Source organism: Ctenocephalides felis, unplaced genomic scaffold, assembly GCF_003426905.1.
Source record: "Ctenocephalides felis isolate EL2017-DRISC unplaced genomic scaffold, ASM342690v1 CF-g0.4_SCAFFOLD_03571, whole genome shotgun sequence".
Classification (NCBI taxonomy): Eukaryota; Metazoa; Arthropoda; class Insecta; order Siphonaptera; family Pulicidae; genus Ctenocephalides; species Ctenocephalides felis.
The window spans coordinates 2526168-2543866 of NW_020539725.1; the positions used below are offsets into that span (position 1 = coordinate 2526168).

The window sequence follows — 17699 nt, forward strand, 5'->3', positions numbered from 1 at the left end:
TAAGCCGCGAGTATTTTCTATTTCGAGTAGTTTCAATTAATTAATTTTAATAATTCTAATTATTTTTTTGTTTGATAAAATGTGATTTCAAAAAACTGAGCACGTCTATTGACTTGTTACTTAGACGTGTCCTTTGTTTACTAACAATATTTCCCGAAATAGAAAATACTCTCTCACTTGCGACTGAACTAGGCTTAATTGTTTTTAAAGCCTGGTATAATGATTCTAGTTTTTTTGTCCTTTTGTTTGTGGCTTCTAAGGCTAAAAACTCTTTTTATTACGCTTTTTATTACGATATTACGCTTTCATTACTTTTTTGAATATCAATGTCTTCATCTATAGAATAATCTTGATATAATCTTGATAATATTTGCTCGGATAACTTAATGATGTCAGTTTTCGTTGCTATTGGAAGCAATTTATTGGAGGATTTTGTTAAAGCAGTTTGTGCATTCTGTAAAAAAAGTATAAGTGTGACTAATGATGTATCTCTTCTTTCTTCAATCCGAGCATTCATAGCGTGAAATAATTTCCGACTAATTCCAGATTTCAAACCTTCGCTTGTTAACAAATTAGCATCTTGTCTACCCAAGGCTTCAGCTGCTAATTTTATCGGACCTAAAACTTTAAGTAACTCTACTACTTTGTAATAATCGTCTTCGACTTCATGCCACCTATTGGAAGCATTTAGGTCATTTAGACTTAGAACAACACACTCTTTCAGATGTACAAATCTTTCTAACATGACCTCTAAACTATTCCATCTGGTTTTACAATCAAGAATAAGATTACATTCTTTCTTGTATTTTTGTTTCACGTGATTCTGAAGAAAACTATTTTTGACCGGAGACTTTCTAAAAAATTTGCAAATTTTTCTTATTTTACAAATCATATTTTTATAATCATCTAATAATTCAGGCAATTGAGAATTGTTTATGTCAAGAGTATCAAATTCTGGAAAATCATTATCAGATTGATCGCTTTCAGAATCCTCACTCGTAAGATTTAAATTTGTTTGCAAAATACTTATATTTTTTTTATATAATACATCTGTAACTGCTAAGTGAATGGCATGTGAATAACATAGTTGATTAATGGTTGATGATATTTGGCCAAATTTTTTCATAACTGCAGCACCATCATTTGTTGATGCAACTATATCGATTTGTAAATCCAGATTAAAAGATTTTAGTTTCTCGGAAACCAATTTCAAAATTTGATTAGCATCGCAAGTACTTGATATCGGAGCTAATCCTAAATTAAAATTTTTTTCAAGTTGATGCACGCTAATATTTAAATATCTTCGATTTCCTTTACTAGTCCATTCATCTATAGTTATAGAAAATTTTTGTCCTTTATTTTTCATACAGTTTATTTCATTTATAGTTTCATCTTTTATATATTTGTAAAAGTTGTAAATAAGTTCCATAACCCTAGAATTATTTTGTGGTAAGCAATAATTTCGATTTTGTAATGACTCTCTTATAAACGAGCTATTTGTTATGCAATTAATTGATAGTCCATCTAATGCCGCGAGCTTTGACACTATTTCTTCTAAACTAGTTTTTTTTCACAAAATCAAAAATACGTGGTTGTGTACATGTTTGTAAAGTCGAGCCAGCATCCGACAATTTTTTTTCGGTTTTTTTTATCGTGTACTGTTTTCAAATGATTATGTAAATTGCTTGTGCTTGATCCTTTGCAAGAAAGCATTTTATTGCAATAAATACAACGCGCTTTTTCTTTGTCTACTTTTTTGAAATAATTCCACACGTCTGACATTTTAGACTACAAACATATAAATAGTTTAAATAATAATATATATTATTATAATAATGAAATATGTTAACTACTTACATTTTGTATTTTATCTGTATCAAATATCGATCAATGGCACTGAACACTGAATACTGAACACTGAATACTGAACACTGAACTTATAAACTGCACATAAAGAAACAAGAAGTCCATTGATCTGAATTAATATAAACACTCGTATAAACATTAGAATTAATATATACATTAGACAAAAGATAACAAAACCTTTCTGGGAACCATAGCAGACTGATAAGATTCCAAACGCTATTGAAAAGATATAATTCCAAGAATCAAAACGCTGCATCACATTTTATATTAGGCTATATTTGTCATTTTCCATTTATACGTAAAAACCGGCTTTTTTTACTAAAAAACCGGTTTTCGAATTTCATAAATTTCGTCAAAAAACCGGTTTTTGAAAACCGACAAACCCTATTATTGACATACTTTATCGAAAGCCTGACTTACATCGAGAAACACTGCTGAGCAATAATATTGTTTGGATTCTAAAGTTTTTTGAATTGAATTCACAATTCTGTGGCACTGTTGAATCGTAGAATGCTGCTTACGAAATTGATGTTCAGGCAATATATTAGATTTGGATACTATATCTTTAAGCAGTAGTTTCTCAAAAACCTTCGACAGAAACGGTAAAAAACTAATTGGTTTGTAGGACGTAATCATACTTGTATCTTTTCCGTTTTTGGGTATAATTTTTATAACGGATATTTTAAAATACTTAGGCCAGTACTTCAATCTCAGCATTGAATTAAATATGTAAGTTATGAAAATATACGCTTTAATTGGTAATTTTTTTAACATTTTGGATGAAATATGATCAATCCCAGGAGATTTTCTACTATCTAGTTTAGCAATTACTGAAACAATCTTCTTCCGAGAGTAAAATCTTTTCTTGAAGTTGACAGAAGTATGTGGTGAGAAAGGCTGTGGATCCAAGTTATATATATTAGATTCAGCTGCATGTGGCTGAAAAACTGAACTAAGATACTCAGCAAAAAGTTCTGCTTTTTCTTTGTCATCTTTTGCCCAACAACCGGCTGTATCATTTCGTACAGGTGGATTTCTGATGCACGGCTTATTTCTAGACTTAATAGGACGCCAAATAGAATTGTCAAAACGATTAAGGTTAGACACGTAGTGGCAAATCCATTATCATTTAATTATTTAAGCTTAAGTTTTGAGCTTATTGTTCAAATTATTAAAAATATTTTTGTCTAAGGGTGCGTGGCAGTTTTGCCATTTTCGTCTGGCTTTTCGTTTATTGGCTATCAACTTCTTAATCTCCAAGGATATACCCGAATGGGACGATATTACAATATTAGGTGTTGCAAAAATAGATGATTCAAGAATAATTTTATTGAGTAATTCGATTGCAGCTTCAATTTCTGTCTCAGTCTTCAACCTTGTTTGAATATTTATATTGCTTACAACTCTAGTACGAATTATTCTCCAGTTTGTCTTGTTATTTCAAAATCTTGGATTGCGAGTAAAATTTAATAAAGTTGTACTGATACTGACTAATATTGGAGAATGGTCAGAAGAAAGATCATAACTAGAATGTACTTCTGCGTAAGATGGGTTTATAACATTAGTTATAAAAAAATCCAATAAATCAGGCTGTTTTTTGGGATCGCTGGGCCAATACGTTGGAGAACCAGTGGGCAAGCAGAAATAACTGTATTGCTGAATAATATTAAATATTTGTCTTCCTTTGGGATTTATTAGTCTGGATCCCCAATGCGTGTGTTTGCTATTAAAATATCCCTCTACCAAGAACTTGGATCCTAAAGACTCGAAGAATTCATAAAATTTATCACTTTTATTGAATGTAAGGACAATAGACGACACAGATGGTAAGGTTGTATGATAGAAGTTTTTAGGATTACTGAAGTTGCTTGTAAAAATTCCTTTGAGTATTTTTCTAACTCGAAGTGCGCAATGTTTGATTTTATTATAATTGCTGTACCTCCATGTGCACTACCATCTGGATGTTGAGTATGGTAGTGGTTATAGTGAGGAATATATAAATTTGAATATTGAGTGAAATGCGTGAAATTTAAATATTGATTCACTAAAAGGATATCAATTTTATTTTCTTTTAAAAAAGCTTCAGTTCGTTCTTATGTTGGGTCAAATCGTTTGAGTTCCATAAGCATATTCTAATTTTAGCCATTATTTGAATTTATTGATGATGGTTGATAGCATATTTAATACCATCGAGTTTTGTTACATCAATTGACTGAACATGGCTTTAAATTCATGTTGTTTAAATTCGATTGTTGACCTTTCATAGCCTGGGTATATGACAAATGATTAGTGGTGGCGATTCTGTATGTTTTATTATTAGTAGAATTTATATTTCTATTATTTGATTGGTAATTATTATTGACTGGAGAAGTATTTTGTGCAGCATTATTGGCTTTACTTACTTTTTAATAATTTGGGCATCCTTTATAATTTGCAGGATGTGGACCAGAGCAGTTACCACAAACTGCTGGCTTTTTGCATTTAGATGTTATATGATTATCTCCACATTTGACACAGACATAAAGCCGGTTACACTAAGCTTTTGTGTGTCCCTAAATATGACACCTACTGCATTGTACGATGATTGACCTTTGGGGTGGCTCAAAATGTATTATTTGATTTAATATTTTTGTCAAATTAAAAATTGTGGAATTTTAAGTGTTGGGTTCCAGATCGATATAAAACATATTAAGCGGCATTTTAGTATTGAAATGTGTAAGACATTTGTAATATTACGTACTTTATGTCCTTGCTTTTCAATTTCACGTTTAATGTCTCAATACTACTCTGTATGATCATTCGAATTTGATCTGATAAGTATGAAGTTGTGCTTCTGTTCCGCAAAAGCTTACAAATGTTCTATAGTCTTCCGCCGAAGACATTAATTTTAATTATGTTATTAGCCATAATTTTTGTTGAATGTATATATATATACATATATATATATATATATATATATATATCTTATGAATAAAAATGGAGCTCTCGATCAAATGATCCGGTAAAACGCGAAAACGGCTAAACCGATTTGCCCATAGTCTTGAAAAATTCGTGCCAATCCAGATATTCGGAAAGGTGAGATAATATTTCAAAATCGCGTAGAAACTTTACATTTTTTAATTTGAAAATTTTTGGTAAACAGCGCAAAACGGTATTTTCGGTAAACAATTTAAAATGGCTTCCTACACAATATTATTCATGATCTCAGATGGTACATCTGTGCCTACTCATATGTCAAATGGTTTTGACAAGTTGAAACAGATTATGTTCAGTGTTAGATAGCGTTGTTATTCTTTTAATTTTAACATTTAATTATTATAGAAAAATATATAATTTTAAATGTTAATAAGAATGCTTATTTTGATTTTATATGAAGTTTTTATTTAATTCTCAAGTGACCATTTGTTTGCTCAAAACATTTTCTGAATTATATTATAATTGCATTTAGGTTATTCAAATTAAGATCCAAAATTTGGAATTCATCGAAGGGGACACTATAGACATTTTTGTCTAATCACTTATTGCGAGTTAAAATAGACAGCGATATTTAAATAAGAAAATTGAATTAAGGGGGTTGTTCTTTTTTTGTTACAAAACATGCAAGGTATTTGTTTTTGTTTTTCTCGAAATGTATTTATCATAAAGACATGCGGTTTTTTTTAAACAAAAATTACAAAATCATAGAATATTAAGAATTTTTTTTTTTTTTTTTGTTTCGCCGTCATTATTTAACCAGAGGGCGCCAAAGTGGGCATTGCAAAATCGATCTCGTTTGCGGTGCCACAGATAAATCCGTTGCGCATCGCCTGAAACAAAAAAAAAACCAAACTACGTTGAAGAAGTTTGAAACCAGTCCCCCTACCAAAATGAAAGAAAAAAAAGCAAGAAGGAAAAAAATGGCAGCTATTTAAAAAAAAGTGTCCAAAAAAGCCTTTGTTTTGGGACGAGAAGGTTCGCAAAATTTTTTTGCGTAATGTTATCAAGTTGTTTGAGGTAGGGGGACTAGGTATTGCAGTGGTGAACAAATTAAAAAAAAAATGCAAGTAAATCCGACTTGTAGTTTTTTTTAATTTGTGGCACCGCATTGAGAAAAGTCAATTTGAGAAAAACGTATTTAAAGTTTTTAATATAATGTACTAAATACACCATTTAATTTATTGTACGAAATACACCATGGTGTTCAAAGATGCTGACACATTAAAAAGGTCATGTGCATGAGGTATTATAATGAAAAAGAGGCAGCTGGCATACAATAGCTCGCGGAACGATAAAAAAACGCTTTCAGAGGATCATACGTATAGATATATATATATATTTATAACTTCTTCAAAAAAATAGATATTGAGATGATTTTTTTAAAAAAATAATTCTAAGGTTTGTAGCTTTCATAATATCAAAAAATTTTGAAAACCGAAACAAAAAAATATAAAAAAAGAACAACCCCCTTAAAACACAGATAGTAATTTTGGAAATCATATTCATGAAAATTTCAATTATGTGTACATACAAATACAAGATCTTCGGAAACGAAATTGTTTGAAAAATGCTTATAAAGATCACATATGATATGTGACATCAACATAAGTACAGTTTAATTAGATGTGGAGTAATCCTTACAAATATTTACAGTACAATCTATTTACAATACAAATTCTTCATTACGATATTAGAATGAGTTTTGTAGTTATATGGTCCATGACTTTTATATTTTTAGGGTTTAATAAATTTCACAGAAAGCAACAAATATCACAGAAAAATGGAAGGTATCAGCAGTACGAACTTGCAATATATTACATGATTTCATCATCCAAATAGGCCTTCTAATGCATAGAAAGAACTTTTTCCTGCATTCCAATTTGCAATGCAAAAATCAAAATAGTTAGACATATTCCACATGATAATAATAAAATTTTTACAGATTTTTCCTTATATTGTTCAGATATTAATGCTGTTATTGATCGGGTTTTTTTGGTGATAACAAAGATGCCACTAATTTGGATACACGGTTGCAAAAGAGGAAAATCAAAATAAACATATTGAAATTCATTACAATATGTACTCATGTTGAAAATGTACATATGTTCAAGCAAATTTATAAAGATAAAATGTCCATTTTATATAGCTATATAACAATCCGGGGTAAAACGTTAAAATGGCTGTACGGATTGAGTCCAGTCTTAGTTGCATAATTTTATATTCATTAGTATTTATAAAACATTTTCTAGATTATATCATTATTTTATTTAGATTATTTAAATTAAAAACCTAAATTTGGAATCGATCAAAGGGGACATTTTGTCGATAACTTATTTCCAGATATAACAGACCACTACTTAAATAAAAAGATTCGTATGATAATATAACTTTGGAACACACACGTGTAAAAATGTCAATGCACAAAATTACAAGTTCTCTAGAATAAAATATTTTGATTATAATGCTCGCATTCAATTCAATGTATCGGCAGTTGGGGTACTACAACAAGGATAGCAGAAAAATGATTCACTACAATTTTGAAGACCTATTCTGAAGGAATTCCTTTCAAACGATATGTCAAAATCTATGCATTTTAGACACAGTCAGGTATCGTTCATGTTTTATTAAATCACTCTACAAATTGAAAAAGATGAAAAACTTCAACAATCATTGGATAATGCAATGTAAAATATAGTTCACTAATGGTTATTTTCCACTAATTTTGAAGAATAAACTGGAAATTTTCTATGAATTTATCGAAGAATGGATAGTAATATATGAAGATCCGGGGTTAATAAAGTCCACCACCAATATCTCAAAATCATTATATCTGAAGTGAATTTAAAATTGTGTTCCTCTGAAATAGATTTTCTAACTATAAATAACGCCAAAATTCAAAATAAACAAAAAATTGAAAACTCTTTGAATAATTTTTTTGTTAATGAAGCATTCGATATGACATCAAACATTGTAGTCGACCCAGTTATTTCCAGCGCTTTTCTTTCAAAAATCGGCGTAAATTCCAAATCAATATATCTTTACTCTATTTCTAACACAGCACTCTCTAACGTTATCTTATCTCTCAAAAATACCTACTCTTGTGGTCCGGATGGAATACCATCGGATTTTCTTAAATCATTTTTTCCATTTTTTAGTGATAAACTTTTATTATGTTTCAACAATGCTATCAGTGAAGGTTCATATCCTAATCATTTCAAACATTCAAAAATTAAACCTCTTCATAAAAAAAGTCCTACTGATATTATTAATAATTATAGGCCCATTTCTTTGTTGAACACTTTTAATAAAGTTTTTGAAAAAATATTGTATAACAGACTTAATAACTTACTGTCAGCAAATAATATTCATTTTAAAAATCAGCACGGTTTTCGTCAAAACCGCTCAACTTTTCATTCAATTTACACATTGGTTCATAATATCATTAACCCTTTTGAAGAAGGTTCTTATTGCGTGACAGTATTTTGTGATCTTTCTAAGGCTTTCGATAGCATTTTCCATGAAATCCTTAATAATAAATTAGAAAAATAGGGTGTGCGTGGTTTACCACTTCAACTATTCACATCTTATCTATCTGGCAGAACACAACCAGTTTATCTTGATGATCAAGAATCCACAGTAATATCTAATAAGTTAAATATAAAACTCGGAGTCCCACAAGGCTCTATTTTTGGTCCCTTATTATTCTTAATTTATATTAATGATTTGCCAAATTGTACCGATCTTTGCAAATTTATTCTTTTTGCCGACGGTACAAGTTTAATTATTAAAGGAAAATCTTTTGAGGAAGTCAGTTTTAAACTAAACCAATCAATGATTGCAGTTTCTAATTGGTTCAACTCTAATAACCTTTTACTTAATAACGATAAAACTAAAATAATGTCGTTTCGAACAGTGAATAGGATTAATAACGAAATCAATTCCCTGATTATTAATGATGTCTTCTTCAATTTTTCTGCCGTTTCTAAATTCCTAGGAATTATATTTATTCGTCATTAATACCTAAACTTTCCAGAACTTGTTTCTTGTTGAGAGTGCTTAAATCTAAAATTAGTTCAAATTGGCTTTTTTCTATCTATTACTCTAACTTCTACTCGCATTTGGTCTATGGCATTCAATTTTGGGGTTTTTCAGCATCCTTAAAACATGTTTTCAAGCTTCAGAAAAGAGCACTAAGAATCATATTCTCGATGGTAAGTTGTAGAAATATTTTTCAGAAGTATTGTTTGCGCCAGAATCTGTTAGATGTCGCCAGAGAATATTTTTAATATTCAGACAACACTTTTTCTCTGGCAATCCTCAAAGATTTGGATGTAATAGCTGATCTGACGGGTGAACAAGCTCTCTCGCGTTGTCTGGTCACGGACACCGTTTTACTTGTACTTTTCATATGAGTTTTTGTGATATATTTCGATCATTACTTATTACTTAATGAAATAAATACCTTTTAATCAGTGCAAGTGTTACTTATTTGTGTTTTGAAGTTCATTTCTTCCTCAGAATCCGAATTTAAAGCGAACTGAGATATCCGAACTTGAAGCCGCCATCCGACTGGACCGCCGAGCACGTAGAGAACGTCGAATATTTTACTTAATATATTCAATAATATCAAATCCTCGGAATAGTTATTGAGTCAAATTCAATTAGCTATTCCGAATGGGTCTAACCAACCCCCATTCGTAACATTGGTCCTTCGAGCCGGATCCTAATTTTGATTAGGATTTATTGAATATATTAAAAAAATAAAATCCAAGATGGCACCTAAATTTGACGTGGGTGCCGAGATTAACCGATTGACAGCGAAGAGCGAAATGTATTTTTCAATAATGCAAGAAACGTATGACATTTCTCAACAAATTACCACCAATACGGCAAGTAAGTTAAAATTTCTTGAAAAATTACACCTTATTGAAAATGCACGAGAACAATGCATAAAATTAAGCGACGAAATAAACAAATTAAGACATTTAGAGGATCCGAGTTTTGTACCTGAGTATGCCGACATAAGGGCCTTGGAAATTTTGTGCTCAAAAATCAAACATATTGAAAAAATGTTGGATAATCAAAATATAAGTAATTCGTCAATACCGGACAGTGTTCCAAATCATCATTTACTATCCATAGAAGTTCCAAAATTTTCCGACGATATACAACAATGGCCTTTATTTTATGAAACCTTTAAAGCATTAATTCATGAAAATACAAGATTAGATAACGTATCCAAATTTCATTTTTTAAAAGGTGCGTTAGAAGGTTCGGTATTAAAATTTTTTAATTCCATACTACCAACTGCAAATAATTATCCGATTTTATGGGAAGCACTATTAAAAAAATACCAGAATAAACGATATTTAGCCACCACTTACTTTGAACAGCTCTTATCGTTTAAAACTATTACATCATCACAAATAGATTTATTTCTGGAACAATTCGATACAGCTGTACAAGCCCTTTCACAATTAAACCTTCAAGATGCATTTGACTTTATGATAACGTCTATGGCATTCTCAAAACTCGATCCCGGTCTGCAAGAAAAATTTGAACATTCTTATCAAGGAGAATTTCCTAAATACCAAGACCTCCTCAAATTTCTCCATAAGTCGCAACAAGCGAAAAATCAAGTTTATGGTATGACAAGTATAACTAACAATTACACATATGATAAACCTAATGATAAAAATACAACATCTAGACTGTCACCATTCATGAAATATGATTATAAATGTCTTGTTTGCCGGGAAAAACATAGAACATTTACATGTTCAAAATTTCTTACAATGAATATTCCTGATCGGCGAGCAATTATTCAGAAATTACATCTATGTGTAAATTGTTTAAGCCATAAGACGACAGTTGCGTGTCGATCGAATAGAACTTGTCTTATATGTGAGGAACCGCATCATACATTACTGCATATTGATAAGAATCTTGCGAATACGAATCAAGGTAATCCGTCTAATATGAAATCCAATAGTACAGTTTTATGCAGTTTCAATAACAACAAACTCGCACCTAATACAACCATATTGCCGACAGCGGTAATACAGGTTTCTACAAAAAAGAAAAATGCTTCATTACGTACTATTATTGATTCAGCAAGTGATAAAAATTTCGTTACATTAGCTTGGTGTAGAAAGGCCAATTTGAAAGTTCAACCAGTTTCAGCCAAAGTAATCGGATTAGGTAATTCGACGCAAAACGTGATAGGATTGGTTAACTTCACTTTAAAATCCTCAATCAATCCATATCAATTGCCAATATGTGCATATGTTGTGCACGAAATTGTGAGAAAACAACCCAGTTTCATCAATTCAATCATTCTTGAAGTTCCCCTTAGCAGATCCGAAGTTTTATTTGACTCAAAAGGTTGACGGCATATTAGGATGTGATGTTTTCAGCGAAGTCATGGGTACTAATAAGGTGAAAAATGGTCAAGGATTACCTATAGCACTAGAAACCCGATTGGGTTATATAATAATGGGTTCGATATCAAATTTACTTCAACCTTCAAGTACATTTACGCAATATTATTAAAAATGCTTGAAGTCCTTTCTCATGAAATTTTGATTGAATTGATATTCTATGTCTCCATATAACGCTTCACTTTCGAACATACAAGACCTATATATGCCTTTCTATTTGTTTAGCTATCAAAGCTATACACCTCGAGCTAGCTTCAGATTTGACAAGTGGTACGTTTCTAGATTGCTTGAAACGATTTCTAGCTCGGCGTGGTCCTATTGAATGCATCTATTCTGATTGTGGAACAAATTTTATAGGTGCAAAAAATACTCTTGATTCCTTATATATTCTGTTAAATTCCGATGAGTATAAAACGAATTTCAACAAAGTCTTAATTTCATATATCATTGAATGAAAATTTAATTCACCGCATGCTCCACATTTTGGGGGCATTTGGGAAGCAAATATTAAATGAGTAAAAAAGCATTGTTAAAGGTTATGGGAACACAAATATTATGTTACGAAGAGTTTATTGCCGTTCTCAATCAAATCGAGGCTTTACTAAACTCACGATCGTTATGTTGGCAGAGTAGCGATCCATCGGATCCACAGCCCCTTACACCGGCGCATTTTTTGATGCAAGAACCACTGTCGGATATGCCGGTTGATTATGAAAACTTAAATTTGTCGAAAAGAAAGCAATTATTAGACAAAATAGTCGCCTCATACTGGAAGCGATGAAGTAGAGAATATCCTACTAAGTTACAGGTTCGTCAAAAATGGAACACTATAACAAATCTTATAAAAAAAGAATGATCTGGCAATGGTTAAACAAGAAAATACACGACCATTACATTGAGGATTAGGAAGGATCGAAGAAGTTTTTCCAGGCGACTATGGGATAGTAAGAGTGGCATCAGTCTGAATTGGAGACACCCTAGTTAAGCGACCGGTGGTCAAACTTTGTCATTTACCTTTTCAATAACTATACTGTGAGAAGGCATTCAAATTTCCAAAATAGTGAATCATTTTACTATCAACCGATATCAAGGAATACAGGGTTATAAAAGGTATCCCTTTAGACTGGGGAATATGTTTGCGCCAGAATCTGTTAGATGTCGCCAGAGAATATTTTTAATATTCAGACAACACTTTTTCTCTGGCAAACCTCAAAGATTTGGATGTAATAGCTGATCTGACGGGTGAACAAGCTCTCTCGCGTTGTCTGGTCACGGACACCGTTTTACTTGTACTTTCCATATGAGTTTTTGTGATATATTTTGATCATTACTTATTACTTAATGAAATAAATACCTTTTAATCAGTGCAAGTGTTACTTATTTGTGTTTTGAAGTTCATTTCTTCCTCAGAATCCGAATTTAAAGCGAACTGAGATATCCGAACTTGAAGCCGCCATCCGACTGGACCGCCGAGCACGTAGAGAACGTCGAATATTTTACTTAATATATTCAATAATATCAAATCCTCGGAATAGTTATTGAGTCAAATTCAATTAGCTATTCCGAAAGGGTCTAACCAACCCCCATTCGTAACAAGTATAACATTCTTACCGTTCCTAACATATTCCTACTTATTACACTTCTCTTTATGAAAAAAAATCCCCAGTATTTTAATTTATCTTCCATGTCTAATTCCCATTATGTCACAAGGAATAGAACTATCAAAGGATCGACTTTTAAGCTTAATACTACTTTTAATTCAATTGATGGTTTTGGTATTCAACTGTTCAATTTATTATAATACTTTTACAAATACGCCAACATAGCAATCATAAATTCCACAACGTTTTGATTAATTTACTATAAGCCAACAGTTTTTATGACATTTCTGAATATATTAAGTTTGACTTCAAGAAATACAGTGGTACATCCTCTTCATATTATAAATATCTATTGTTACTAATTATATGTGATATCTTACAAATACAGCAATTTTTGGCTATAACTGAGTATTACTTAGCTGTGAAATATTTTTCTTCGTCTCTGATACTGCCCTTTTTTTCTAGAAAAGCTTCTAAACTTTTTAATAATTTTTGCGAATTAATGGATATACAGGACCTCAACTTTTGAAGATGCTCTAAACGAAGACGTTCTTCATAAAATCAAGACACAAAATTAAATTAGTTTAGCACTCCTTTCTTCGTATTTTATATTTGGTTGTTTTGTTATTTAATTGTAAAATTGTAAATTGTATATCTAATAAATCTAAATCTATAAAAAAAAACAGTAAAGTTTAGCATCGTTCAAAAACAATATTTAAAAGTAGAGGGGAAAAGATGTATAACCAGCTATAACCATGATTCTTATGACTTTGCTATCGGGAGATAAACGGTAATCTTTGAAAATCCATGACGAAAGTATTTCCTTTTGTTGTTAGTTTTTTGGGTTGTGAGCACTGTGATTTAGTTCATGAGACCTTAATATAAATATTAACTATACGCTATTTAATTGTTTTCTAAAATGTAATGTTAATTTTGAGTGAGATTCAACAGTTTTCTTTATATAACCACTCTAAAAACTTACATCTGTGTGGGGCAAAAATGACCAACTGAACATTGGCCATGGCTAAAGACTAAAAATGACTTGGATTGAATTATACCATATTTTTATAGAAAGTGTATAAAACTTCCAATTTGATGGTATCAATAGAAAATGTATGAATGAATATTGTTATTATGAATTATATAATTCATTACTCTACAAGTAGACTTTGGGGTTTATTGTGTTTATAATAGCTCATTGTCTGTACTATTCAAACAACACATATCCTTACACTCCTAAAATAAAGTCTTTTGTTATTCTCTACAAATTGTTTAAAAACACTTTACTTATCAAAACAACATTTGCCGGGTCAGCTAGTATATATATATATATATACATATATATATATATATATATATATATATATAAATCTCGTGTCACGATGTTGGTTCGCGATGGACGCCCAAACTACTGGACCGATCTTAAATTTTATTGGCTCATCGTGTGTATATATATCCAACTTAGGTTATAGGAAATTTTGAAAAGTAAATTTAAAATATAAATACATAATTTTTATAAATTTCAAAAAATTTTGACAGATAATGACCAAAAAAAAACAAAACACTAAAATGACAAATGTCAAAATTTATGAAAAATTCGAGAAAAAAAGATTAACGTTTTTGGAAAAAAAAATTTGACAGTTCAAAAAATATAATTCAAGAACATACATATTATAGGTATATCCAACATTTATATCCAAATTAGATGCAATGCTATATTCAAAATCACTGTTTATAGTTTTAAATCTAATTAAAAATCAATGTTTATAATTTTAAATAAAAGTTGACATAAAAAAAATGTGAAATGACATTTGTCAATTTTTATAAAAATTATTAGATAAATTGATTTATAATTTATATTTATTTGATTTGCTTACGAAATTGGTTCGGATACCAAAACTTCCTCAAAACATTATAGATCACAAAAAAGCGACATATTAAATTTAACATTAATAATAAACAAAATTTTGACAGTCAAGAAAAATTGAATTTTTAACGACTTCAATAAGAAACAAATACATTAATTATTCCAAGTTTTGTTATAGGCAATATTGTAGATACATTATTGAAAAATATATTATATTAAATTTCGACCAAGAAGGATATATTTATTTAGTTTTATATTTTTTATAAATTTCCATAAATTTTGACAGAAATTTACTAAAAAAAGACAAAACACTAAAACGACAAATGTCAATATTTATGGAAACTTCGAGAAAAAACGATTTATGATTTTTGAAAAAAAAATGACAATTCTAAAAATATATTATTTTTACTAATTGAAAAAGAACAGATATATTATAATATATCCAACAGCTATATCCAAATTAGGCAAAATGCTATATTCAAAATAATAGAAATATATAATGTTTATAGATTTAAATAAATTTTGATAGTTGTAAACTAAAAAAAAAGTTAAATGTCATTTATCAATATCTATGGAAAGTATTAGATGAATAAATTTATAATTTATATTTAATTGGTTTGCTTAACATATTAGTTCGGATACTAACACGTCCTCAAAACATAATAGATCAGAATGAAAAAGCGACATATTAAATTTAACTTTAATCATAAACAAAATTTTGACAGGTCAAAAGAATTAATGTTTTTAACGAATTCAAATAGGAACAAATACATTAATTATTCCAACTTATATTATAGGCAATACTACAAATCACATTTAAGATACAAAATAATAAAATTTATCAAATTTAAATAAATTTGGGCGGTTACGAATTCAAAACAAATGCCGAAAATGACGTTTGTTAATATTCCGGGAAATTTATGAATAAATTGATTTATGATTAAGATTTAATTTGCTTAAGTTGTTCATTCAGGTAAACATCACAAAATTAATATAAATCATGATTGAAAACTGAATATTATATCATATCATATTAAATTTCGAAGTGCCAAAAATCAAACTCAATCAGATTTGGACTCGAATTTCTCAGATATATCCTTCTTGGTCGAAATTTAATATAACATATTTTTCAATAATGTATCTACAATATTGCCTATAACAAAACTTGGAATAATTAATGTATTTGTTTCTTATTGAAGTCGTTAAAAATTCAATTTTTCTTGACTGTCAAAATTTTGTTTATTATTAATGTTAAATTTAATATGTCGCTTTTTTGTGATCTATAATGTTTTGAGGAAGTTTTGGTATCCGAACTAATTTCGTAAGCAAGTCAAATAAATATAAATTATAAATCTATTTATCTAATAATTTTTATAAAAATTGACAAATGTCATTTCACATTTTTTTTATGTCAACTTTTATTTAAAATTATAAACATTGATTTTTAATTAGATTTAAAACTATAAACAGTGATTTTGAATATAGCATTGCATCTAATTTGGATATAAATGTTGGATATACCTATAATATGTATGTTTTTGAATTATATTTTTTGAACTGTCAAATTTTTTTTTCCAAAAACGTTAATCTTTTTTTCTTTGCTTTTTTTTTGGTCATTTTCTGTCAAATTTTTTTGAAATTTATAAAAATTATGTATTTATATTTTAAATTTACTTTTCAAAATTTTCTATAACCTAAGTTGGATATATATACACACGATGAGCCAATAAAATTTAAAATCGGTCCAGTAGTTTGGGCGTCCATCGCGAACCAACATCGTGACACGAGATTTATATATATATATATATATATATATATATATATATATAGATATATGTAATGATTATTCTTGTCCTCCAAATGATGTTTTTGTCATTGGATCTTCCGATACTGCTGGAGCTGCCTTCTTTTTATTCAGTTCAGTTTTTATTCAGTATAATTTAATCAGTTCTTTATTTTTTCAATACAAATAAAATATTTTTTAAATAATTGGATGCTCAATGTTCTCTAAAACTGATTTGATAAGCTTGCACTTTTTGCCCCATAACTTCAAAACGACTTGTCTTGCCAAAAACTAATCAGCACGCTCCCCATCAATACGAATTGAATGTTTTTTTGAATTATCCGAATCGGTTGGCTGGTGTTCCCGAAATTATCGACGAAAATTTGTATCAGCGCACACGCACATACAAATAAACAAACACCCACATATACATATTTTTTTTCTGTTCAGCCAAAATGTTCAGAAACCTTTGAAAGATATGCAAAAATATATTTGACTACTATAACTTACCTTATGGGAAGTTTATTATAATAATACGTTGAAATTTGTATATTAAAATATAATTTGCGAAACTTGTAATTTTCCTAATAATTTGTGATCGACGGATTTGAAAATTTGATTTTCCTTTTCAGAGACGGGTCAGCTCAGGCGATACCCGAAGAAAACCCGAGCTTAGCGGGTGATGACGAACCTAGCAAACCACCTGTGAAATACGGCGAAGTTGTCATTCTTGGGTAAGTCTAAAACACTTAAATAAAATAGCTTTGTCAGCTTTGTAAATGTTTAACTCATATTGAAATTTAAATCCGTGTAAAATTTAATAATGATTATATCAATAGAAAACTGTAGATGCAGTTCTTGATATACGAAGTCATCTAATAGTTATATAAAATTCAAATATTTGTTAGATACTAATACAATGCTTTCATTTGTAGTTACTCCTTGATGTTATAATGGAATTATAGGCATATTAATGTCATTTACCTTTTCTAAACGTTGTTTTGACATTTTATTATTTGGAAATATAACATTGTTGAAAGAATGATATGATCTTAAAGCTTATGGGTTGATATACTATCGATGTACAATTCAAACTAAACTAGTTCGTATTGGTGTTTTGCCTTGAGGCAAGTTACATGAACTTCACGATATGTGTAAATAATGGA

At 29.6% G+C, this 17699-nt stretch overlaps 1 protein-coding gene across 1 annotated transcript in view; it reads left to right on the forward strand.

Annotated features, from left to right (window-relative positions):
- The window catches only part of LOC113384473 (protein pellino), a 139743-nt gene that overhangs the window by 103907 nt on the left and 18137 nt on the right, over positions 1-17699 (forward strand). The window contains exon 2 of the mRNA XM_026622191.1: positions 17166-17267. Coding sequence (XP_026477976.1) covers positions 17166-17267 — 102 coding nt within the window. The remainder of the gene's footprint in view (positions 1-17165; positions 17268-17699) is intronic.